General features: G+C 41.3%; 1 protein-coding gene across 1 annotated transcript in view; it reads right to left on the bottom strand.

The window, feature by feature from the left end:
* NOL10 (nucleolar protein 10) overlaps nt 1-25,800 on the bottom strand; it is an 87,029-nt gene that overhangs the window by 47,732 nt on the left and 13,497 nt on the right. Inside the window, exons 8-13 of the mRNA XM_007195653.2 lie at nt 24,332-24,392; nt 21,661-21,746; nt 16,953-17,031; nt 15,597-15,746; nt 13,019-13,085; nt 10,487-10,539 (exon numbers count right to left, since the gene is read on the bottom strand). Of these exons, the coding sequence (XP_007195715.2) occupies nt 10,487-10,539; nt 13,019-13,085; nt 15,597-15,746; nt 16,953-17,031; nt 21,661-21,746; nt 24,332-24,392 (496 nt within the window). The remainder of the gene's footprint in view (nt 1-10,486; nt 10,540-13,018; nt 13,086-15,596; nt 15,747-16,952; nt 17,032-21,660; nt 21,747-24,331; nt 24,393-25,800) is intronic.

Raw genomic sequence — 25,800 nt, 5'->3', positions numbered from 1 at the left:
ACCAGATACAGTGACCTACAGTCAGGAGCCTTGTCACACCAAAAACCCCTTACCTTAAATTACCAGAATCACACTCAGTGTGGCAATGCTATGAGAGGTACTGGGAACAAAAATCTTTTGAAGAAAACATTCAAGCAGCCCTTTTTGAATGGCGGTCCTCATCTCAACCACATAACGCAGAAAACGACTGTTTTCTCAAGTCTCCCAAGAATGATACGTAACTAGCCCCTACCTACATGCATAGATGAGAAGGTGACCGACTACATTCAGTGGACGCTTTAGAGAATTAGGGCTGATTTCCGCTGGCTGATAAACGATCTTCCACCTTAAATTCCGTCCTAGACACAGGCCTGCAGCGCGAGACGGGTGGAGACACACCACTCCCCAGCACCCACACCCTGGAAGACTTCTATTTAAATTTACGTAAGCTGAGTGAGCGTGATTACAGGATTTAGGTGAAAATGTAATCAACAGCCACCAAGATGTTCCCAAATGCAAAGAAAATGTAACAGAAGTATCAGCAAAATGCCTCTGACTCGGTGAGACTATAGTTGGTTTTTTCATCTATTTAAACATTTTTTAAAAACTATATATTATTTTTATATTCACACACAAAACCCACTTTTTAATGATCTCCAAGAGTTTATGATAATTTGGAGAAACATTAATTAAGTGGGAAAAAGGCAAGATATTAAACCATATCAACGTTTCAGATTAAAACAATGGAAAAAATAGAGCCAAATGTTAAAATGTGTTTGCCTTTGGATGATGGAAGAGTGACGTTTCTAGTCGTCTTTATTTGATGTTTTCTATAAAGAGTGTGCTCTGTTTATATAACGTGGGGAAATGGACTTCACTTTTAAAAATCAGATTTTTAATTTGAGCAACCAGATTTCATCACTGCTTTCTGTTTCAATAACTAACGGCAAAACCAATGGCATTCAATAGTTCTTTCTCAACCTCTATTTTATATGATCTGTAACAGCCCGAACAATCTCAAGTCATATTTCTGAAGTCATTTTCCTCACTCACACCTATGATTCTGTCACGACCTTTTCAGTGTATCTTTATTTTCCTCAGTATCACATTCCTCCTAAAAGCTACATAAAAGCCCGTGTCCATATAATGCTAAATGTAAATACTCTTTCACACTGGACCCATCAAATTTTACTCACTGCAAAAAAAGTATAACAGCAACAGTCAGCTGAACATCTATCAGGCACCAAGCACCATGATAAATGACTAAGTATCTACTGTACATAGCTGCCTTACAACATCATTCTTCCTCTGTAGCTCAAGAAACCAAGGCTGAGACAAGAGAAGTAACTTATTCAAAGTCACCATATTTACAAGTAGCAAAGCTGGTATTCAAACTCAGGTCAGACTAATTTTGAAATTCGTTCCATAAGTAATATGGAATGAAGAAATGCCTTCTATGATTCACTTTGTTATAAAGCAGAAACTAACACACCATTGTAAAGCAACTATACTCCAATAAAGATGTTAAAAAAAAAAAAAAAAGGAAATGCCTTCTAGATTCAGCTCTGTGACCAACTTGTCATTTGACCTTGAATAAATGACTTGATTCCGCCTATAAATTAAGGGGCTAGACTAGATGACCTCAAAGTTCCCTTCCTGCTCTAATGTTCTGTACTTCAAAAGCTTCCCCTGTTCCTTTGCAGCACGTTGGAAAACCCTTTATTGTGGAAAGCCATTTCAGCAATTATTTGTCCAGTTTATGTTCTGTTTTGTACATCCCTTGTAGGTTGGCAAACTCCCCCGAGGACAGTTTTCTTTGCATCTGGTACTACCTCCCTAAACCAAGAGAATATGTTGCAACTGGCACTAGAAAATAGGAATTCCTAAATCTAAAAAAAACTAAAAAAACCAAAACAACAACAAAAAAGGAATTTCTAACAAAATTACTTCCGTCACTACATCTAACAGCTCTCTGCTTAAACAAGCATCTTAGAGGAAAACGTGACCCATCACTTTTAGGACTCCACATGGACACTAATAGATTCAGGGCTGTTTCAACATACACTGGTGGGCTGAAGAGATCTCATCTGGGGAATCTCATCTGGGGAATCTCTGGTATCAAATTAGTAAACATAAATGCCTTGGGCCTCGGCTTCCAACCGGAACGCATCAATGGTCCAGATGCAAAGCCACATCTTAGGGAGCAGCATGCACAGCGCCTCCACCAGCTCCAGCTGACACACAGGAAGAAAAATAACGGCATTGCTGCCAATCTGTAAAACACGCAAGTCCATCCTAGCCTAGATGCAAAGCCAACTCTTCCACAAATTTCAAAAAAGGTACAACAAAAGCTAAATGCCCTTACTTTCACATTCTCCTTTTGTGTTTTTCTAGGAAAGAGCTCATCTTAACAGCACCACTATTAAATCTTTTGGACAAGGCATTTCTTTTAGAAATCTGTCAGCATTCCCAAACACAATGACTGCATCGCCCCAAGAGTCTCTGATTCTGCTGATTAGAACATACTGTCAGAGCAAAGGAACTGATCCTTACCCTACTGTATAAAAATTATGTCTAGGGGCTTCCCTGGTGGCGCAGTGGTTGAGAATCTGCCTGCCAATGCAGGGTACACGGGTTTGAGCCCTGGTCTGGGAGGATCCCACATGCCGCGGAACAACTAGGCCCGTGAGCCACAACTACTGAGCCTGCGCGTCTGGAGCCTGTGCTCAGCAACAAGAGAGGCCGCGATAGTGAGAGGCCCGTGCACCGCGATGAAGAGTGGCCCCCGCTTGCCGCAACTGGAGAAAGCCCTCGCACAGAAACGAAGACCCAACACAGCCAAAAATAAATATAAAAATAATAATAATAAATAAATTAATTAATTAATTAACTTTTTTTTAAAAAGTCAAAACTCTAAGGAAATCATCTTTAAAAAAAAATTATGTCTAACACTTATGAGTTGTTCTCCACTTTTTAATTTCACTAATGGTAGGAGAAAAGGGCAGATGTTAAATTTGAATTTGGTATCATAACAGCTAAAAATCATTGCAAACCAGCCATTGTCAAAACATTATCCAAGATTCTTCAAATTACGGTCATCAGATTACTCTCATATGTATTTGTTTTATTAATTTTCAGCACATATTAATTGAATGTCTACAGTGTAGTAGACACTGCTTTAGGTGCTGGGAATATAACAGAGAAAAGAGCAAAACAATATCCCTGTGTCCATGTTTTACATTATAATGAGGAAAGATATACATTTATTATTTATAAATTTATTCATATATTTATTATTTATATAAATTTACAAATAAGTAAATAAATATAGGAAGATTTTGTGTTCAATGGAAAGCTACGCATACTCTAGAGTGGGGGCCACAAACTTTTCCTTAAACGACCAGGTAGAGATTTTAGGGCTTGCAGACCACAGGGTCTTTCTGTCGTAACTACACACCTATGCCTTTTTAGTCAGAAAGCTGCCATAGACAACACGTAATAAATGAATGCGTGCACTGTGTTCCAGTAAAACTTTATTGACAAAAACAGGCAGCTGGTGCTTAGGTGTTTAGTTTGCCAAACTCCTGGTCTAGAGATTATCTGATTCTGATTCCATGGGGTATATTTTTACAACTCTGTAAATTGCAAGTAACTGACAGCAATGCAAGATAATTGTCTACAGTCACGCAAGTGCATTCTGTCCTGGACAGATAACCCTCCATAACTTCAGAAAGGCCTATCCATTTATTTGCACATTCCCAATTCAATATCACTTTATTCCACGTAAATCTGTGCTATTTTAGACTTCACCTTTGATGACATGTGCCTGATTCCCTTATTTAATTAGTAAGTTAAATGAAATTTTCAACACGTATTCATTTGATATCTATGTGAAAGTCATGACTTCACATTTTTCTGAAAATTATCCTTTAACAGTTTTAGAGGTCTCACCAAGATGCACAATGGATTCACCTGACAGTGTCAGGGAAACTTCATCACCAGAGAAGCACAGCCAAGCACAGCTTTTCTTCTTGGCTCCATATGAATCCAAAGGGGCAGCAGAACTTCGGTGACTCTGTTTTTCTAACTTTAATTTTCCTCTCTACTAATTTTGTGTTTGGGTTTTGGTTAATTTATGGCCTATAAGTTATTCCCCCTTGCTGGCAGCAATGACTGGGGATTTGGTCTTATGTTCTAACCATCTGGTGATCTCTGTAAATGGATAAATGGTTTACAGAGATCTAGTCTCTAATGGGTGAGAGAAAATGGAGACTCTGGTGTTTTAGCCTTTTCCTGTTGGTGGGACATTTTAAGTTACGATAGGAGTTAAGATGCTACGCTATGCAAAATGATAAGCCTTTGGAAGGTTTAGGAAGAATGATAGACTCTGATTTTTGTTTTTATTTTTATATTTTAAATCAACCTGGCTGTTATATGGAAAACAGAATGCAAGAGAGACAAAAGTGAAAGAAGAAAGATCAGTTAAGAGGCCACTAAGGTAACCCAGATGAGTGGTAGGAGCGGAAGTACTGAAAAATGGCTGGATTTGAACCAATGTTGGAAAAAGAGTTGATGTGACATTCGGATGGACTGGACGAGGAGGCGTGAAGAGGGGGGGAGGAAACACGGTGGCGCCTGCGCTCTGGGCCTAGAAACTGAGGAGACAACGGTGCCTCTGCTGCAACGGGAGACAGGCACGGGTGGGGTGGGTGGAGAGCTGGGATCAAGACTTCTGCTGCGGGCACCTTAATACAGTGCACCAAGTAGACGTCCAAGCGGAGAAGCCCAGTAGCCCAGTGGATATGTAACTCTGCAGCTCCGAGAGGAAGGAAAGGCTGGAGACAGAAGTCTGGAAGTCAGCAGCACGCAGGTGCCTTACAGAGCCTGGGGACAGATGAGCTCCCTGGGGGAGAATAAACAAAGAGGCAAGGACTAAGCCCCAGGGCTCACTAACATCTGGGTCAAGGGGAGAGAGGCAAGGCCCAAGCACTGGGCCATGCCAGCAGGACAAGCCACCAAAGAAGGCCAACTGGAAGGGCCAAGTGGGCGACGGGAGGAGAACCAAGAGAATGTGGTGTTCTAGAAGCTAGGCACAGCCTGGTCAACTGTGTCCAACGTTAGCTAGAGATAAAGTTAAGTGATCTGCATACGAGATGTACTTCAAAGGAGAAAGCGCATCCAACTCTCCAGGAAAAGCAGAACCTTCTCTGTTGGCCAAAATTCTCTCTGCTGTTTGCATTGTTTCTAGAGATTGTGGGACAAACGTGTCAGTCACCATTTTGCCCCCAGGTGTGTGATGTGATCACCAGACAAAAAGAAGACCAAGGGACTTCCCTGGTGGTCCGGTGGGTAAGGCGCCACACTCCCAATGCAGGGGGTCGGGGTTCAATCCCTGGTCGGGGAACTAGATCCCGCACGCGTGCCACAACCAAGAGTTCGCATGCTGCAACTAAGAAGGCAACATGCCACAACTAACGATCTCGTGTGCTGCAACAAAGACCCTGTGCAACCAAAATAAATAAATAAAATAAATAAACATTAAAAAAAAAAAGACCAAGTCTCTAACCCTAAACTTTAAAATTAAAATGGAGAAGATAATAGTTATATAAAAAGGAGACATAAAATATCTGTAAGACACTGTCAAATCTAATGTTAAGCTAAAATAACATATTTACAATTTGGACAGCTGATAAAAATGTGTTATCTATGGTGAAGGTGAGGAATAATTGTTACAAAGCACTATATAATTATGTTCTTAAGCCTTCTGGAAAATTATGCCAAAACATACCCAAGCAGTAATATTTGAAATACTGGCCTTGAAAAAAGAGGCCATCTCTGCGGGAGGCCACAGAAATACCTCGATAATGGACAATCTAATATAGTGGCTGAGTTTAGAAGTAGACTAACAAGTTCAATTCACCACAGACAGAACAGTCAAAATTGTTCATATCTAAATTGTTTTGTTTTAGTCACGAAAGCCCATAGAGAAAAAAACACCAGTGAAACGATTATGATACCCATTTTTAACTCTTTACTGAGCAACAAAAACAAAATCTGCCCAAATGCAAATATCCATATACCTACTACAAAATTTTTCATGCCACTTCTCTAAAACTGACTTCCAAACACTACAAATGTATTTCAAAAGCACCTCTCCAATCACCCCCAAACCAGGCCGCACTCACTGACCTCTTGTCTCCTGGAGGGCTGAAGCATAGGTGTTTGATCTAAATCAGACTAAACCCCTCTGAACAGGAGCAAGTGAACCCAGCGATGGTATCTGAAGGCCATGGCTCTTTTGAAGACCTTTTGGGTTGGTGAGTGATAACTCACTTAAGTGAAGAGACTTAAAGACATTCACTAGACTGAATCTTTTATTACATTTCACAAAATTTGGCTAAAGTTCACTAATTTTTTTGCACTTCCTTTGGCTTTACATGCCTTTGGGAGGATATGTGCGTGTGTGTTACAACTGAGTGAGATTTTATGCTTCTTAATACATAGTCATCTCTCTTTGCAAAGATAGAGTTCCGGAGGTTTCATGCATTATGCTGGATAAGTTCAAGTGCTATTTTCTTAAAAGAAACAGAAGCACTGGTGCAAGTTAAATATAACCCTTTATGTTTTTAACTCTGCCCTGTTTGCAGGTACTCTGGCTCCAAAAGTACTTTCCCAATTTAAAATATAATTTTAAATTAAATAGTAAATGTTAAAATATTTAATACAGTTTTTTGATTCATTATAAAGAATAAAAACATCTCAATAAAAACAAGTATTTTTTTTCCCTAAGAAAATGTTTTAAAATAAAACACCTAACTGCCAATACTGAAAGATGGGTTCAGTGACATTGCATATAATCATTATAGTGGCTTAAATTTACATGTTCTGGAAAAAAAAAAAAAACCAAACCATACATCCTTAATCAACTGACTTTTATTCTTCTAATTCAAATAGCTTCCTAAACAAATAATAATTCTCTTTTTCCCAAGTTTACGCATCCATACACATTATCAAACACGCAAGCTATCAACTATCCCGTCATGAGTGGTCTCTGGAGCTCACTGACCCACGGGGGCTTGGAGCCCAAGGAGCATTTCCAACAGAAACAGTACTCAGCACACTGGCAGGTTTTGGGCTGGGTGCCACAGGACTTGGATTCCCTCTGGAGTCTATACAGTTGCCAAAGGTGTTAATTATGAAGAACTAACCTACGATTAAATTACATTTCAGAGGAAACCAAACTTGAAAAACTATTTCTGGCATTAGTCCTGAAAGCTGCAGTTGAATTAGGCCCTGGAATTTAAAAAACAAACAAACAAAATAACAGATCCTGGTCTCTGAGAGGGAAAAAAAAGAGAGTACTGAGAAAATGGGGAAAGGGCTGGAGAAAATCCATTTGGTCATAAAAGACTAGTTGGCTGCTGGGATATGTATGTAGCAGAGAGTATATAAATCAGTAATTGCATTTAATCTAAAAAGACTTCAAGTATTCAAGAAAGATGGTATCAGGTAGAAAGGCAAAAATTAATAAGCTAAAAGAACATTAAGCTGTCTTCATTTTTAGCACAGCCCCAAAGCAGGGAAAAAGAGTTTTCATACCTGGTTTATAAGATGTTGATACAAATCACAGTCCAAACCTCCCAAATTTGGCATGAATTATATATTAAACACACACTTCTCTGTTTCTATAGGCCTCAAATAAACCTTTGTGCCAAATATCAGCTTGGTGAGTTTGATAAAATCTTATGAAAGATGGCAGGCTTTCAGACCCCTGGGCTCTCTCTGCTTTGAAGGAGTGTCACAAAGAAGAGGTTCCAAGTAAAGACAAGCGGCACTCTAAAACCTCACTCCGTGCAAGGCAGCAGGGCAGAAAGGCAGGTCAGGAAGGAACACTTAGGTACCAGCTGCAGCACAATGCTTAGCTGGGCAAGAACAACTCTGCTCTCACTGTCCGCACATGCACAGTCGCCTGGGAGCAGCCTCTGGATTCTTTTTCACAGCGCTCAAGTTAAATCTGAGCTAGAGGTGAAACTAAAAAGACCTTAGAAGATAAGCTAACATTTGTCAAGAAGGCCGTTTCTCACCACCTGGCCAGCATCTAGCCCCTCTCACACGTGCAAATTAAAGTTCCCAGAACTTGGAACAAAAAAGCCCACTCTGAGAAACAGACCCAGAGAAGCAGAAGGGAATAAGGGTCTCCTCCAGTTCTAAGAGTCTATCATCCCCTTTCTCCTCCTGGATTCAGGGAGGGACGTCCTTGTCTGCATGTTTACCAAGTAGAAAGCAGCTGTCATCTCTGGTTCTTTCCTCTCCTTTCCTCCTCACATCCAATCAATGACCAAGCCTGTCTTACAACCTTGACAATCTTCCCAATTCTGTCCCCACTGCCACCATCTTAGCACAAGCTGGTAAGACAGCCTTCCCACAAAAGTACTCAGAACTGCCCTCCTGGCTCCACACCAAGGGGCTCTCAGCCCACGGCTGCTCACCAGTTGAGCAGACCCCCAATGCGGCCTCCACACTCTATCTCAGATTCTGGTGGATTCTATACACTTCTGACGGGAGGAAGGGCTCATCCATTCAAGACATCTACGCCTTATAGGCAGCTGCTGACGATCAAAACACAGTAAGCACTCCTGAGAGGAAGACGGAAAGAGACCTCGGCCAGGAGGAGAAGTAAAGGGAGGGGCAAGCTGATTTATTCTGCCTCTCCTGATGTTCCCAGAGGGGCTGACGCTGTGAGAAGACTATTAACACTGGACCAAGGGAAGGCTCTTCTCGTGATCGACACAAGTCTTCATCAGTGGACACCTCCAGACACACCACCTGGCTATTTATTCATGGATAACAAACCTCTGAAATCACTGCCCACCAGATCAGACTTCTTTCAAATTACCCCAGGACCCCCAAAGCTCCAACTACTAAAAAGGGAGGCCTGGCCAAGGTAACACAGGGACCATCACCTCTCCTGTAGATTCCTATAGCCTGTTCTTGCTGCTTCCGGACTGGATCCTACCTAATCCATTCTCCTGATGGCAGCCAAAATAATCCTTCAAAAATGCAAATCTGACCATAGCACTCTCCCGCTTACAACTTTTCCAGGAGTGCCTGCCCTGCACCGTCACGCCTGGCCTACAAGACCATCATAGCCTGGCTGCGGAGCACCTTTTCAGCCTGAGCTACCGCCAAGTCTCAAGCGCTAATGCTTGGCCACGTGTGTTATCTTCTCCCTGATCTTAGCACACAATGTTCCCTTTACTTCCAAGATCCTTCCCCCATTCTGAACCTCACCCTCTTCATCCAGGAGACAGAACCAGCCTTCTGGTCTCTCCCTGGATATCAATTCCTCTGGGAAGGTTTCTCCGAGTATCCTCCACACTTCCCACCAGTTTCCAGCCCCATGGTGGGTTCCTTACTTCTGTTATAGCATTCATCACACTGACTGGAAATTGTCTACTTTCTTGTTTTATTCCCTAACAATGAACTCCTTGAAGAAAGGGGCAGTACCCTATACACTGTTACACTGCCAACCTGTAGCACTGTGCCTGCCACACAGTTGATACAATCACTTATTGATCAGATGAAGACAAAGATATATAAACTAACAGGAATATGGAAGCAGTATCTGTGAGACTCCGGGGAGAAAAGGAACAAATGACAATTTAGGAAAACGGAAAAGCTGCTGTTTGAATAGTCTTCATTTCACTATCAATCAAAAGAAACATCTCAAAGTGCTTTCAACAACATATCAGGTTCCTGAAACCACAGAAAGTCAACATCAACAGAATACTTTTTTTTTTGAAATACACGCATGGTTGAGCTATTTCAAAAAACCATCATCAGTATAAAGAACTTTCATAACTGGAGGCTGACAGTGATTATAGAGAGCTCACTGCCCTAAAGATCTGATCTTCAACACCCCTCATGCTCCTCCCCAAATCTCAGAAAAGGAGATGTTTGCTAACCACAATCTAATGCCAACTTTGTACTATATGCTTTTCTGTTTAGGTAAAGGGAGGGAAGCTTCTGGCAAACGTAACAGAAGAATTCTTTAAGGAAGAAAAAACGGCACAAGATTGCAAACTGCATGTCATCACTGATCATGGCAATCTAAGATAGTTTCTTTTATATAAACTCATTTTTAAAAGACACAAACTACAAAGAGATGACTGGAAGAGAACTAGACTTTTATTTTAGAGGATTACATCTCCTGATCACTAATAGCTGAAAGTTTAAGATTCTGGAACGCTTTTAAACAAAAAACAAATGTAGATCTGAAGAATAAAGACGAATTTCTACTATTTTAATGGGATATTAAGTAGTTTCCCATAAACAGTGGTTAAGCATTATTTTACCGGCTCCAGGAAGCACAGGGAATTGACAAGTGAGCCACTGTGTCTAATTTACACAGCCACATGCAGACCCGAGTCCCTTGACACAGCCAGCTTAAAAATACAGCATCTTTTCTTGTCCTATTTTTATCATAACTCCTTTCTGTATCACTTACCGGAATGTAATAGATGCCCATCTTGGGGGTTTCATTGGCAGTAAGAAGCATTCCTAAAAATAAACACAATGAAAAATGTAAACACATGGGGAAAAGAAAAGCTCCCTTTTCTACTCGTTTCACGTTTTGAAACGGGTGAGGTGCTCAGAACACCGCGAATGGCAGAAGAGCCAGACCGGCAGCCAGGCACCCTCGGAGTCAGCTTGTGGCCTGTGGTCCCTGACCATCCCAGACGGGGCACCTTAAGCATCAGAAAGACCAGCTTCCCCATCTGCAGAACACTCAGGCTGTACTAGCTAAGTGACTGAGCAGTTCCCACCATGAAGTGCTGAGGTCTATACAAAGTCTGCCATCATTTTTAAGGGGGAAAGTTTTAAGCTTCAGACACATAGATAAAACGTAGTTTTGATGCACTGCTTATTATACTCGTAGCAAGGAGGTCAAGGAGGAAGCTGTCTCGCGTAGCAAGGAGGTCAAGGAGGAAGCTGTCTCGCGTAGCAAGGAGGTCAAGGAGGAAGCTGTCTCGCGTAGCAAGGAGGTCAAGGAGGAAGCTGTCTCGCGTAGCAAGGAGGTCAAGGAGGAAGCTGTCTCGCGTAGCAAGGAGGTCAAGGAGGACGCTGTCTGTCAGTCTCTCCGTGGCTCGGGAATCGAAGGGCCGAGGTGAAGTGCCGCCCACCAAATGGCACAGCAGAGTAATTCCTAATGCTTGAATTAAACTTTACACCGTAACAGAAAACAAAATGGCTTGCAGGCAACGCCGTGTGTAGCTACACTAGAAAAGACCCATACAGAATCTAACAGCCTGGGGCTTCCCTGGTGGCGCAGTGGCTAAGAATCCGCCTGCCAATGCAGGGGACACGGGTTCGAGCCCTGGTCCGGGAAGATCCCACGTGCCGCGGAGCAGCTAAGCCCACGCACCCTAGAGCTTGCATGTTGCAACTACTGAGCCCACGCGCCGCAACTACTGAAGCCTGCGCGCTCTCGTGCCCCCGTGCCCCAACTACTGAGCCCACGTGCTGCAACTACTGAAGCCTGTGTGCCTAGAGCCCGTGCTCCGCAACAAGAGAAGCCACCGCGATGAGAAGCCCACGCACCGCAACCAAGAGCAGCCCCAGCTCGCCGTAACTAGAGAAAGCCCACACGCAGCCACGAAGACCCAACGCAGCCAAAAATAAATTAATTAATTAATTAATCAATTAAAAAAACAAAGAATTTTGCGTCTGCAGACCTGCTTTCCTCGAGACCACACTATTCACTGTGCGTGGGACGCGGCTCCCAGGGTGAGGCTGCGGATCAGGGTGGGGCTTCACAACCACTTGGGAGGCATGTGAAAAGTAACTCAGTTCGGAGCTCTCCCCCAGACGCCGAGTCAGTACCCCTGATGTGTGTAGGGCCAAGCAAGCCGTACTTTCAAGATGCTCCCAGGCGATCCTGGGGGCGGCCAGGCTGGAGACCCCCTGCCAGACACTGCCACTGTCCCCCTGCCTCCTCATATTCAAAGGCTCAAAGAAGAAAACATAGTCTTGCTCTTCAAATTTGCCCTCTCTCCTGTGCTCCCAATCTCGGCTCCAAGTATCACTTCCTACTCATCTTAGTTCAAAACTGATCTACCTTTCACCTGGTGGACAGAACCACCTCGGGAAGCAGGGCCTGCGTAGGTCCTGACTACAGACAGCGCCCAGCCACTCAGCAGGTCACTCCTGGGCCCACACCACCCGGGCACCACCTGCTTCCCACCCCCTTCCTCCCAGAGCCCCTCCGTGCACCGTGCTGTGCTCCCGCCCGTCCTTCCTGCCCTTCTTACACTGTCCCCTCATGGGGATCACCTCACCTCCCAACTCCACCCAGCACCCCAGGCTCAATGCAAACAAAGATCTCCTCTACGTTCTCCTCTCATTGCTTCAGCTGCGCGCGCTCTCTCTCTCTCTCTCTCCTGCCATCTGTACATACATAACAGAACCCTTCCTGCTTTGCCTTGTATCCCCCCGTCAAAATTATCTGTGTACGTCCGTCCTCAGAATACAACCCTGCTTGAGAGTGGGAAGTGTTCTCATTTTCCAGAATTCTTCACAGATTTGCCTTGAAGGGGTTGTTAAATCTTGAAATCTGCCAGGTTATTTACTGAACAGCCTGCAACACAGAATATACCAAACCCATGGCTTTATGAGCCTGTGTATCATCATCAGGGAACTCCAGCCTCCTCCAAATCCCTAACCTCAATTTCTACACACGATTACTAATCACATAAAACAGCTAAAGTGCACACTAAAATAGCACCTCACCTGCCACCGACCTACAGACTGCTACCAATTTCTACTGATAGCTAGGCTGGCTGAGGACTGAGTCACTGAGAGGGTCATTTTCTCAATCATCCACGCCACTTCCTGCTCGTAATTTTTCAAGTAAATACAATATCCAAGAATTGTCCCAACCAAGCCAAACCCTGTCTTAAGAAATAAAATGAGTTTAAAACCCTATAAAGCATAACCTAGATTCATCTCGCAGAATGGCCCGTTGCTACATACTGCATACCTGAGTTGGGATAGAGGCAAACATCATTAATGTCATGTTCTGGCTCCAAGGAAGTAAATATTTTTCCCTGAAAGAGTAAGCAAAAAGGAATTATTAAAATAGTTAAAGGAAGACAACTTTTGGCAATGTGATATATAGAAAATAACCTGGAGACATAACTCCACTACACTCTGCTGATGTGAAAAAATAAAATCACCTAACTGAAATCACAGAATTTAAGTTCAAAAAAATCTTAGAGAATTTGTTTTATCAATCTATCAAATCCTCTCATTTTAGAGCGGAAGAAACTGAGGCTCGGGGAGAGAGGTGACTTTCTTGGGAAAATAAACACAAACTTTTAAAGATAATGTCTAAACAGGAAAGGGTAAAGTCTAAAATAAAGTTGTACATCAACTTTAAAAAATTCTCATAACCTGGAAAACACACCCTAGGTAAACTTGTCCTCAAAGAAACCAAAGATGAAGAGACGGTCAACATGGCAGAAAGAGGATGGTATCTGCCATAGCTGCGTCACGAGGACTTGAGGGGGATCAAGTAAGATGATGAATATAAAATAACTTACAAAACAAAATCCTATAAATACATAAAGTGTTAGTTATTACATAGCAAAGGGTAAAATTTTTTTTTTAATGTGGGGGGAAATATACTATAGTTTTAAAAATTAAAAGAAGTTAAGTAAAAGAAAAGAGACAGAAAGTAAGTAGATGGGAGTGGAAAAAGGTGATGAGAAAGATAAACAAGGAAAGCAAGTCAAGCAGAACCAAGTAATTTGGGTGTTGGTCAAGAGGGCATATTTAGTCATTGGCAACAACGCCAAAATAAAACTTACTGTAGCAACTACAACGTGATTTCAAGAACTGCTGTTGAAAATGTCTGCCAGCTCTTGCATTTATTAACCCATCATTAGAGGCTCCACGGCAAAGTGCGGGCAGTAGTTAAAAAACTAATTTTGCACTCAGTGAAAGACAGCAGCCAGTCTAATTCAAGACAGACAATGGAACTCACACAGCTACCTCCCTTTCGTCTCAAGTGCCCACTGAAACAAAAAATGGAAAGAGGGAAGGAAAAAGGAAGGTGAAATGGGAATAATAATAGCATGGAACAAAAAAGAAAAGGGGCCACAGTTCATAGAAATCCATGTTGGGGAAAACTATGCAGCAGTTAGAGGGCCTGGGAAGATACATCCAAATTGGTAAGTTTACCATGAGGTAGGATGGAAGCCAGGTCAAGGAAAACGTCTACTTTACCAGTATGTTATGACCTTTCAAAAACAAAATGTCTGCATTTGTAGTATTAAAAAGAAATACTGTGTCAAAGTAAACTAGTTTGGATTATCAGCAAAGAGCAGAGAAAATTCCGGCCTAAGACACCACGAAACTTCCTAAGAAAGCCCTCAAAACCCTCCAACTCAAAGCAGCATAGTCGGCTCCCGGGCAATCGTCAGGGTAATTCTTCCAGGAATTGAGAAGAGCCGGAAGCCCTTCCTCTTCTCCCTAACATAGTCTCAGGAGCTGCAAAGGTAACAGGGCTTGAGAGACAGGACACACCCCAAGGATAACTCCGAACCTCCACAGCTGATCCAGAGAAAAAAAAGAAAGGGAGCTAAGTAAGGTCAATACTTTGAGAGTTGACAAAATGAAAATGGAAAACAAAAGTAATGGTCCAAGCAGGCAGGGAATCTGACCAGTAATTAGCTGAACCGTGACGGAGCTGCTGGTAGCACCTCTGCCCTAAGCTCGCGCAGCCCTCACAGGAGAGACTGACGCTTGCCCTCCGGCAACTAATGCGGAGGCTGCTGGGCCCTCCACCCGCTTCATCTCAAAAATGAATTTTTTTTTTTTAAAGTAACACTTTTTGACTAAAGATGCTAAGTTTGAAATCAATAAATGCAAAGACTCTTAAAAGCAATTGCTACACTGAATGAATTTTTTCCCAGTTGATGAGCTAACCCTTTACTACTCTCTCAAAATACTTAGGTTTTAAAATGAAGAAGCAAAAGCAGAAAGCAGAATAAAACCAGCAACACAGGGTTTTGTTACCTTTTAAATGACACTCAGAAGGGCAGAAAACATCAAATATTCTGAAGAAAATACTGTTTTTAAGAAAAACACTATAAGAAATTATTGTAAAGGTATCATATCTAAAATCCAATTGTTTGACATGGGGAAAGGGTATGAAATTGAGATGTATAATAATACTGATACGGAAAGATTAGCAGTAGCTCATAAAAACCTTCCTAAGGTTGTAAGACAGCCTCAGAATCTAGGGGGTTTCTCATGGATCAATCTTTTTTTTAAACAATGATTTACTCTCTACCTAACTGAACATGTAAAATTGCATGCCCGTTCCAGCAAATGAGGAAAACTTCTTAACAGGAAGAAAACAATCTTGACTACTTTGAATATGAATATTCTGTCCCGAAGTAACTGACTTGCAATGAAGTGCCCAAACGGATGCTTAGTATTGATATTTCTTTCTCAAGAACCGACACTGCTCAAAAAAGGCAACAGAAAGAAAAGAAACATTAAATGGAAAATAGGCAAATAAGTAAGTAATGTTAACAACAAAAAATACGTACTGAGTTCTTATTCCACATTTTGATAATTCGAGAGTCAGCAGACAAAATCAAATCTAATGAATCCTGGAAATGAACTGATTTAATGGGCAGCCCATATTGGTGATCCTTAACTAGCAATGGCTTATCAGACCGAAGATCATACAATAAAACCTAAAAAAAAAAAAAAGTTATTTCTGTTTAAACAAACTAAATATTTTATCTTGAAACTTTTAAAACTTAGAATAACGGCTGCCATTTACTTCATTACCTTTTTTATCAACACAAAGAACACCCCTCACTCAGGGTACAAAGATTCTGAAGTCAGCCAGCAAAAGTACTCCAGAAAAATCTCTTAAATTACCCTTCCAGCATACGGTTTTATGAACTCAAGCCTGAGAGTAGTCTTTAGGCACACTGAGATTGAGAACTACTTAGCTATATTAAGGAAGGAACCAGAAGGAAAGTCCACAAGAATTTGTGTCATTTATGAATTCAACAAATATATACACTGAGGGCCTACTGTGTACCAGGCACTGTCACAGCGGCTGACAGAAACAAGAACAAGAAGCATAATGAAGACAGTCCTGGTAGATTCAAGACAGATGGCGGTGGCAGGGTTATGACTTTCGGGGGGAGGGGGGGTCTCTTCTGAGCCCTGTCTTGATAGGCAAGGGGCCTGGTGAAGCTGGATCTTAGTCCCAGGTGACAGATGACAGAGGCAGTAACTCTACTGGAAGTAGGGCTCACACCTGTGCTGAGGTGAGAACAGACTTACAAGTGTGGGGGCTCTGCCTTGAAGGAAAGAGAGAAAAGATGAAATTAAATCTCTGAAGCTATTTCATTTGTACTCCTCAGACTAGCGTTTGCTGAGGTATGTCCCACTGACCACTCACTGCCCGGGATATGGGTGATGGTGCTGGGTGAAAAAAAAGGTTCCTTGGGCAAATACATTTTGGAAATACTTACTCAACACATTTTTTGTCTACAGGAATTCTCGGAGCCTTCAATACATATTTAAATGCACTATAAACCTCAAAGAGTAGAAATCTGGAGAATTCCAAACTTGTATGACCACGGAACTCTACTCCACACACTCTAGAAAATGCTGTTCTAAACCACAGTCAGGAGGACACCTGAGGCATACCCCACTGCAGCTTCAGCTCGAGAGCCTCTCACATCAACCATTCAGGCCAGAACCAGAATTTCTCAAGGTACTGAAGGAACACAGCATTCTGAGTACCCTCTCCACTCTGGCCAAAACAATAATGCTTCATTTTCTGTTCCCACAGTGAACACACATGTGGATGTTTCCCATGATACATACACGCCCCTGAAGTAGTAACTTAAGTGTGAAGTTTCCAACTTAAACATATTTACCTGCCCTGTGGATGTTCCAACTGCCATGGTCAAGGCACCATTAAATTTCAAAGCAGAGATCGTTGGTAAACTGTTGATCCTGAAAGGCAAAACATTTGTGTTTCGTGCATATATGGCCAAATCTCCTTCCAAATAACAAATTCATTATTTTTTTTTAAATAAATTTATTTATTTATTTATTTATTTATTTTTGGCTGCACTGGGTCTTCGTTTCTGTGCGAGGGCCTTCTCCAGTTGTGGCAAGCAGGGGCCACTCTTCATCGCGATGCGCGGGTCTCTCACCATCGCGGCCTCTCGTTGCGGAGCACAGGCTCCAGACGCGCAGGCTCAGCAGTTGTGGCTCACGGGCCTAGTTGCTCCGCGGCATGTGGGATTTTCCCAGACCAGGGCTCGAACCCGTGTCCCCTGCACCGGCAGGCAGATTCTCAACCACTGCGCCACCAGGGAAGCCCCAACAAATTCATTATTAATCTTCACTTCAATTCTAATGGGGACAATCACATTTCTTAGTCTTCTGTTTAAAAGGTAATTGTATCCAAACTTTCTTAATCAAAATGAAAAATAACCTTTACTTATAAATGTAATCTACCTTTAAAAATCTATAGATTATGTTCTTTAAGAACTGTAAGAAATATTTTCAAAGTAGCTACAAGCAAAAAAAGTTTCTGAAAATATAAAACCAATTGAAAAAGATCAGTATGACAATATCTTTCATTTTGATTAAGCCAGGATATTTACAGTAACATGCCCTTTTTTTGCTTAAGAGAAAACAGTTTTATATTCGGGCATGGGTATACCCATTTTCATTTTTAAAGTTAGTGATGTCAAGCTAAAATAAAGACTAGTCCCCAAACAGGGACCCAGAACCTGTAAACGTAACAAAATGATGGATGTTTATGGCTCTGAATCTAGAGTATGCTTCTCACTCAGTAACCAAGAATAATGCTCTGAGGGGGAAAGGGTCCTAGAAGATGAGTCAGAAGTGGGCCACAGTCCTGATTTCAATACCTATTGTCTCCATGACCTTGGCCCAGGACCTTCAGTCCAGGCTGCTGACTCTTGGCATCCTCAGGTCTCTTATGCCACCTAAAGCCTCAGCCTGCAACTACACTGAAGCATCCACGGAAACCTGGAGGCCTCTCGTCTGCATCACTTTCAGTCATTTACTCTTCAAAATGAACTTTGGAATCATTTCTCAGTGCGGTGACATTATTTTTCCTCATTTATTCAAACTTTTTTTTTGTATTTCTTTTTTTTTTTTAATTTATTTTATTTATTTATTTTCGGCTGTGTTGGGTCTTCATTGCTGCACGTGGGCTTTCTCTAGTTGCAGCGAGCTGGGGCTACTCTTCGTTGCAGTGCGCAGGCTTCTCACTGCGGTGGCTTCTCCTGTTGTGGAGCACGGGCTCTAGGCGTGCGGGCTTCAGTAGTTGTGGCTCACGGGCTCAGTAGTTGTGGCTCGCAGGCTCTAGAGCACAGGCTCAGTAGTTGTGGTGCATGGGCTGAGTTGCTCCGCGGCATGTGGGATCTTCCTGGACCAGGGCTCGAACCCGTGTCCCCTGCATTGGCAGGCGGATTCTTAACCACTGTGCCACCAGGGAAGCCCTATTCAAACTTTTTTGTTTCTTAATAAAATTTTGTCCCTTTCTTCAGATAGTCACTTATTAAGCTTATCCCTCAGTATTTTACAATTTTTTTGTTATAAATTATTTTGTTATAAATGAGAACTGCTTTTCATTGTATCTTTCTAACTGGCTATTGCTGATAAACATCAAAGCCACTGATTTTGTACATTTATTTTGTAACCAATTTACTTAACTCTCATATTAGTGCTTATAGTTTTTCAGTTAGTTCTACTGGGTTTCTTAGGCAGACAATCACATCATCTGCAAAGAACAAAAGCCTGTCCTCCGCTAGCCAAAATTTAACACGTATTTCTTTCTCTGACTGTGTTGGCTCCACCTTCCAGAACTCTACCTATGTCAAATAACAGAGGGTGACGGCTTATAATGTTTGTGTAGGAAAAAAACAAAGCTAAGCATAAAAAAATTAATAAATAAAATCACCTGAAGCTGAATCAGCAGGCAGAGCTACTTTTAACACTTTGTAACATATCCAGATTTCGTCCCTGTGACTGTACACATAAGTTCATTGTTTTTCTTATGAAAATGTGATAAAACTCTATAGGGAACTGTATGATTTGCTTTTCCACTTAACAGCATATTTAGAACATCTTTCCCTAGAAATAAATATGCTTCTGCCCCATAATTCTTAAAGGCTAGCACTTCCTCATCTGTAAAATAAATACAAAACAGTACCTGCATCAAAGACTGTTGTTGTTTTATTAAATAAGTTAATATACATAGAGAACTTAGAACACTACCTGGCAAATAGAAAGTACTGTTAGCTATTATTTCTACCAAGCTGTATTTTGATTCGATATCCCGGGCTCTTTCTGACATCTTAGTATTATCATAACGGCATTAACACCTTGGGCTATGGAAGGTGGGAGACTGTGCACTTTGTACACGTAGGTAGACCTTTAAACTGATGTTACCTTTTCTGTCAGGCAATTTAGCAATGGGTACCAAAAGCCTTAAGAACATGTATGCTGTTCAAGCTCTTGATATTCTCCCTCAGGAAATAATCATAAAACTGTAAATAGATGTGTACTAGTGAAAAACTATAAGCATCCTTCATGCACGAAGAGTGGTCTGTTACTTAAATCAGACCTGCCTGTATATATGCAGAAGTCATTTTTACTTTCTTTTGTGTATTTTTGAAACTGCTTAGTATCTTTTTACACTAAGTACAAATCATCTTTACAAAATAAAAAAAAAATTTTTAATCAATAAAATAACCTCCATCATGATAGCTGAAAAATGCCTCACCCCTAAGGACAAAAGAGGCCACCAAAAATGTTTGTGAATCAATATTCTATTAAAAAAAGAAAAAATACTCCCATGTTTCTAGGGACCACAGTTAAGATTATTTTTTAACATCCCTTCCTTAAATTTTGTATAATGGTACTTCTATTGTAGTCATTAAAGTAGAAATAACCTTAAGACATACTGCAAATAACTCCTGCTGGCCTGTTTTCTTAAATGACTTTTCAAGATGAAACAATTAATGACAGAGTTTGTACACAAGTCTCTTTATTCTAATTCAAACACAAGTTAATGCTTAAGGGTAAGAGAAAATTAACCTCTTTGCTTCCTAGAGAGTGAGTAAATATCTTTCACTTAAACCTGATTTTCTACTTTCTAAAAATAAACAAGTTTCTGATTCATTTTCTTTCATACCTATTTGATGAATACTAATAAGCATTTTCCGTTGCTTTACTCTATTAACAAATGTAGAGACTCATAATTCAGTAATCTGCACATTAATGTTTTATGAGTTTTTCTGTATGTGTACATTTCACAATAAAAATGTCTAAGTAATTCCAAAACAAAACGAAAAATCAAATGTAGAATGAGTTTTCCATTTTTAGATTGTTTAATATACTATATTCCATACCATGACTAATGAAGTTATTCATTAGTATTACTTTAATAAAACTCAGTAACAATACTCAGGAAAAAAATTTCCTATACTCACTTTCAATGTCATAATTAAAAGATGGAAAAAATTTTTTCTTTACTTATGACAGAGGAAAAAATGTATACATTAGAAACAGACATCTTTCCATTCAGTGATTCTTAGCTTTTTTTCCTAGGTCAAGAATGCTTTACAAAGCTGATTTTTTCAAAAGAAAGAACTATATTTCTTCTTCTCTCCTCCAGAAAAATGCAAATCACACAAAATTCTACAATAAATTTAGAGTTAGTCTCTCTTAGCCCACCCATCTAACACTCCACCTCCCATGTGACATGACTGTAGATAAATGTCTGACCAACTGAAAAGACAAGGTAAAATGACATTTCCATGAATAACAAGACCCCAGAGAAAGGGCGTTCCCGAGCTGATTACAGCAACTAATCCCATGTCAAGGATCTGACAGAGTGATAATCTGCATGTGTTAATATGAGCACAGAAAAATGTCTGAAGGGAATTCCCTGGCAGTCCAGTGGTTAGGACTCGGAACTTTCACTGCCGGGGGCCCGGGTTCGATCCCTGATTGGTGCAGTAAGATCCCGCAAGCCATGAGTCAAGGCCAAAAAAAAAAAAATGTCTGAAAACATATGTACCAAGCAGTGTAACAGTAAGTACTCTTGTGAGTGGGAAAAGGACAGGGGGCTTATAGGTATTACTTAATTCAAGCTTTAGAGGTTTTCATCCCCCAACTGTGATTTACTTTTCCAATTATTTTAAGTGTAGGAATGGCCAAATAGGAACAAGAAAATATCAAAAACATTGCTTCCCTCTACCTTAGAATTCAAAGCACATATTTTTGTTTGTTAAATGGAGTGGTGGACTCCTGGTTCCACCACCATATCCTACAGAATGGGAAATAGAAATTCCTGCAGTGTATTTGTTTTAACAAAATTCCACGGCAACTAAATAAACAAGGAATTCCATCTGGCTTCCCCACTTACTGAGCTTTCACAGGAAAGGATTTTTACATAAAACAATCACAAAACCACGACCTCAGATAAACATGTTTTAAGAGTGTCATCCTTTAGCAACTGATTTTAATTTAGTGTTGATACGTTTGTTTAAATCAGAAGCTGATGAGTATTTAAACTGCGACTTCACTCCCACTTACTCTGAATCAGCTGTGACACTACTTAAGGCGCAATCTAACAGGCCAACCCTGCCACGCGTCCTCGGGTCCCAACACTCCACTCGGCCCTAAACAAACAAAACACAGTCATTTTAAATACTAGAAAATTTTTAGACAAATACCAAAAAAAAAGCCTCATTAACACTGATTATCTTGTGGGGAATAAGAATTTAACTTTTTCAAACTTTTTACTTATACCCTTTTTAGTACTGTTAAATGTTTTATCATTAGCTGCATTTATTTTATAATTTAAAAGAAGAAAAGAAGGATGGTTAAGAAAAACAAGTACAAAATGTGATGCATGATCCTTGAATGGACCTTGATTTGGTTGGTGTGGTTGAGGGGAGAGGAGTTATGCAAGACATTTTGGTATAACTGGAAAAATATAAATTTGTAAATATTATTGTATCAATGATAAATGTTTAATATATGTACTACAATAACTATCACAGAAGAAATCAAAATCCAACATATAATATAAAAATCAGGACTTCCCTGGTGGCGCAGTGATTAAGAATCCGCCTGCCAACGCAGGGGACACGGGTTCGAGCCCTGGTCCGGGAAGATCCCACATGCCATGGAGCCCGTGCACCACAACTCCTGAGCCTGCGCTCTAGAGCCCGCGAGCCACAACTACTGAACCCACATGCCACAGCTACTGAAGCCCAAGCGCCTAGAGCCCATGCTCCACAACAAAGAGAAGCCACTGCAATGAGAAGCCTGCTCGCCGCAATGAAGAGTAGCCCCCGCTCGCTGCAGCTAGAGAAAGCCCGCGTGTAGCAACAAAGACCCAACGCAGCCAAAAATAAATAAAGAAATAAATTTATTTTTTAAAAAAATTAATGTAAAATGAATTTTAAAGTCTGGTCTGACTATGCATATCAAATTTCAAGCCCCCAGTAATCAAGGTACCCAAGGAATTTCAGGAACCCAGCCTTTGGCCTGGGGGGTTCTGCTCCCCCTTCAACAAGTCACAGGGCTGGTCTTAAAACAGCTGGTGAAAGAGCAGCCTGCTCTAACACATAACTTATCTTACAGAGCACCCTTCCTGATTTCTAGCCTAGCTTGCTCTGTAAGGACTCTATTCAAATAAACAATTTTTTCAAGAAAATTATTTTAAAACTTCCCCTTGGTAATCTCAAGAAAAGTAATTAGCAAGATAATGCTTCATTGGCCTGACTTAGGCTTAATAGTATTATAACACTGTCAACATAGTTTTATATGTTTCCATTAAATCAACCTCATGTGTTCCATTTTGAATCTTAATCTTTTAACATAAAAATAATTTGAGTAAAGAAACCTAAATTTCATCCAGATGGATTGGTTTAATAAACTACAGTACATTCAAACAATGGAATCCTATCCATCAGTTTAAAAAAATTACTTTAGGGGCTTCCCTGGTGGCGCAGTGGTTAAGAATCCACCTGCCAATGCAGGAGACTCAGGTTCGAGCCCTGGTCCGGGAAGATCCCACATGCCGCGGAGCAACTAAGCCCGTGCGCCACAACTATTGAGCCTGCGCACTAGAGCCTGCAAGCCACAGCTACTGAAGCCCATGCGCCTAGAGCCCGTGTTTCATAACAAGAGAAGCCACTGCAATGAGAAGCCCACGCACCGCAACGAAGAGTAGCCCCTGCTCGCCGCAACTAGAGAAAGCCCACGTGCAGCAACAAAGACCCAACGCAGCCAAAAATAAATAAATTAATTAATTTTTTAAAAATTACTTTAGCTTTATAAGTAATTACAAGTACCAAAGTACAAAGACGTACATTATATACCATTACATTAAAAAAAAAAAAGCAAATGAAGAACCATGGTATAATTTCAATTTTGTGAAAAAGTTTTAAAACCATGTTACTAACACATATGCATACCCGCACATACATAGAAAAAAAAAAAAAAGAATACTGCAAGCCATTAAAGAGTTACCTCGGGTGTACGAGGATTTGGTAACTGGAAGGCACAGAAGGGTACTTTTTTAATAATACGTTTTTGACATTTTTACCTTTTTTTAAATTATGAGTATTTAACAATATTGTAATTAAAAATGCAAGTCTAGAAAAACTTCTGGTAATCATGAAGGACACTGATTCAAAGGTGCTGTAGTTTAAAATGAAAATGTTGTGCATTTATTGACTGCTACTATAGAGGATGTCCAAATCACAACCCTATATACCTTTCCAGTTTATAATGTTTTCAAATAGGTTCTTTCATGTGATTCTCACCAGCACAGCACCTCTATAGAGTTGCCAAGGTAAGTATTATCATCTCCATTTCACTGACGAGAAAAACAAGCCTCAGGGCAAGTCAGTCATAAAACTGACAAGCAGCAGAGAGCTGGGACTGCCTCCTGTTAAGAACAAGAGTGGCAATCACACTGGAGCTGGCAATTCAGCAGCAACTTCAAGTCTCACCCCCGACGATAACGGCCCTCGCAGACCAAATCAACGCACAAGGGGCACAGTCTGCAGCAACGGCACAGCTGTATCTCTGTGGAACGTGACCCACGGTCCATACGAAGAGCAAACCAGTGGCTTGTGGCTTCATTAGCACCCTGCTCTTAGGGACCAAGCAACGCTGTCTTTAAATAAAACTCCATTCGTTATCAAATATAGAGCAAATGTTCTAAAAAATAAAGTCAACGTACGCTTACCTCTATTGTTCCTGTGGCAAATAAGCCATGCACTGAATTTACGTCACAAACGTTATTCTCCCTAAAATAGTAAAGCGATAAGGGAGAGAGTTTTAGCATCTACTTTTGCGGGGGGCGGGGACGACAGACACTCAGTAAACTTTCTAAACAAACGGTAAACCCAATGCTGCGCAGAAGGTGGCAGCAGATTCTCTCGCTCATCTGCATATGCGAAGCACCGAGGCATCAAAGAGGCCAGTGCATTGTACACAGTCCCCGCAGTTTCAGACCCCAGGGTGACACTCTATCTGCCAGGGGACGAAACAAGGAAGGGCATTCTTCAAAAACACTATTCCACCATCGTGAGAACACATTTCCCAATATATTTTCTCCCAAAGCAAAAAGAACACAGGCTGTCACTACACCAATCCTGAGACTTGACCAGCTTGTTGAGTACAGTGATCTAGGCTCGTTTTCTTTTTCTGCAAAATGGTATTCACCAACCTCATATGGTTGTTGTGAGGATTAAATGAAAAAACTACATGTTCAGCACAGCATCTAGAGTTTACGAGACACTCAATAAATAAAAGTTGTTATTATAAACAGGAAATTCTGCTTCTAAAGAGCAGATAACTTTTTATTATTCAAGGATGCATCATGACATTACTATAATTTCTTTTTTTTTTTAATTATTTATTTATTTATTTTTGGCTGTGTTGGGTCTTCGTTTTTGTGCGAGGGCTTTCTCCAGTTGCGGCGAGCGGGGGCCGCTCTTCATCGCGGCGCGCGGGCCTCTCACTGTCGCGGCCTCTCCCGTTGCGGAGCACAGGCTCCAGACGCGGAGCACAGGCTCCAGACGCACAGGCTCAGTAGTTGTGGCTCACGGGCCTAGTTGCTCCGCGGCATGTGGGATCCTCCCGGACCGGGGCACGAACCCGCGTCCCCTGCATTGGCAGGCGGACTCCCAACCACTGCGCCACCAGGGAAGCCCTATAATTTCTTTTTAAAGAAAATAAGAGGGGGCTTCCCTGGTGGTGCAGTGGTTGAGAATCTGCCTGCCAAGGCAGGGGACACGGGTTCGAGCCCTAGTCTGGGAAGATCGCACATGCCGCGGAGCTACTAGGCTCATGAGCCACAATTGCTGAGCCTGCGCATCTGGAGCCTGTGCTCCGCAACAAGAGAAGCCGCGATAGTGAGAGGCCCGTGCACCGCGATGAAGAGTGGCCCCCACTTGCCGCAACTAGAGAAAGCCCTCGCACAGAGACGAAGACCCAACACAGCCATAAATTTAAAAAAAAAAAAAAAAGAGCATTTCAAATCAAGGTGGAAAAAAAAAAAAAGAAACCCAGAGTTTACCTGGTTTCTACCACTACCTGTTCTTCCAACCTTTAAAAATCCCTTTCAAAGCAATAAGGAAAATCCAACAAGCTCATTATATACATAGGTGAGAAGTAATCCAGCTTCCACTCTATACTAGCTGTGTGAACTTA

The sequence above is a fragment of the Balaenoptera acutorostrata genome, chromosome 12 (assembly GCF_949987535.1).
Source record: "Balaenoptera acutorostrata chromosome 12, mBalAcu1.1, whole genome shotgun sequence".
Taxonomy (NCBI): Eukaryota; Metazoa; Chordata; class Mammalia; order Artiodactyla; family Balaenopteridae; genus Balaenoptera; species Balaenoptera acutorostrata.
This window is presented reverse-complemented; position numbering and strand designations above follow the sequence as displayed.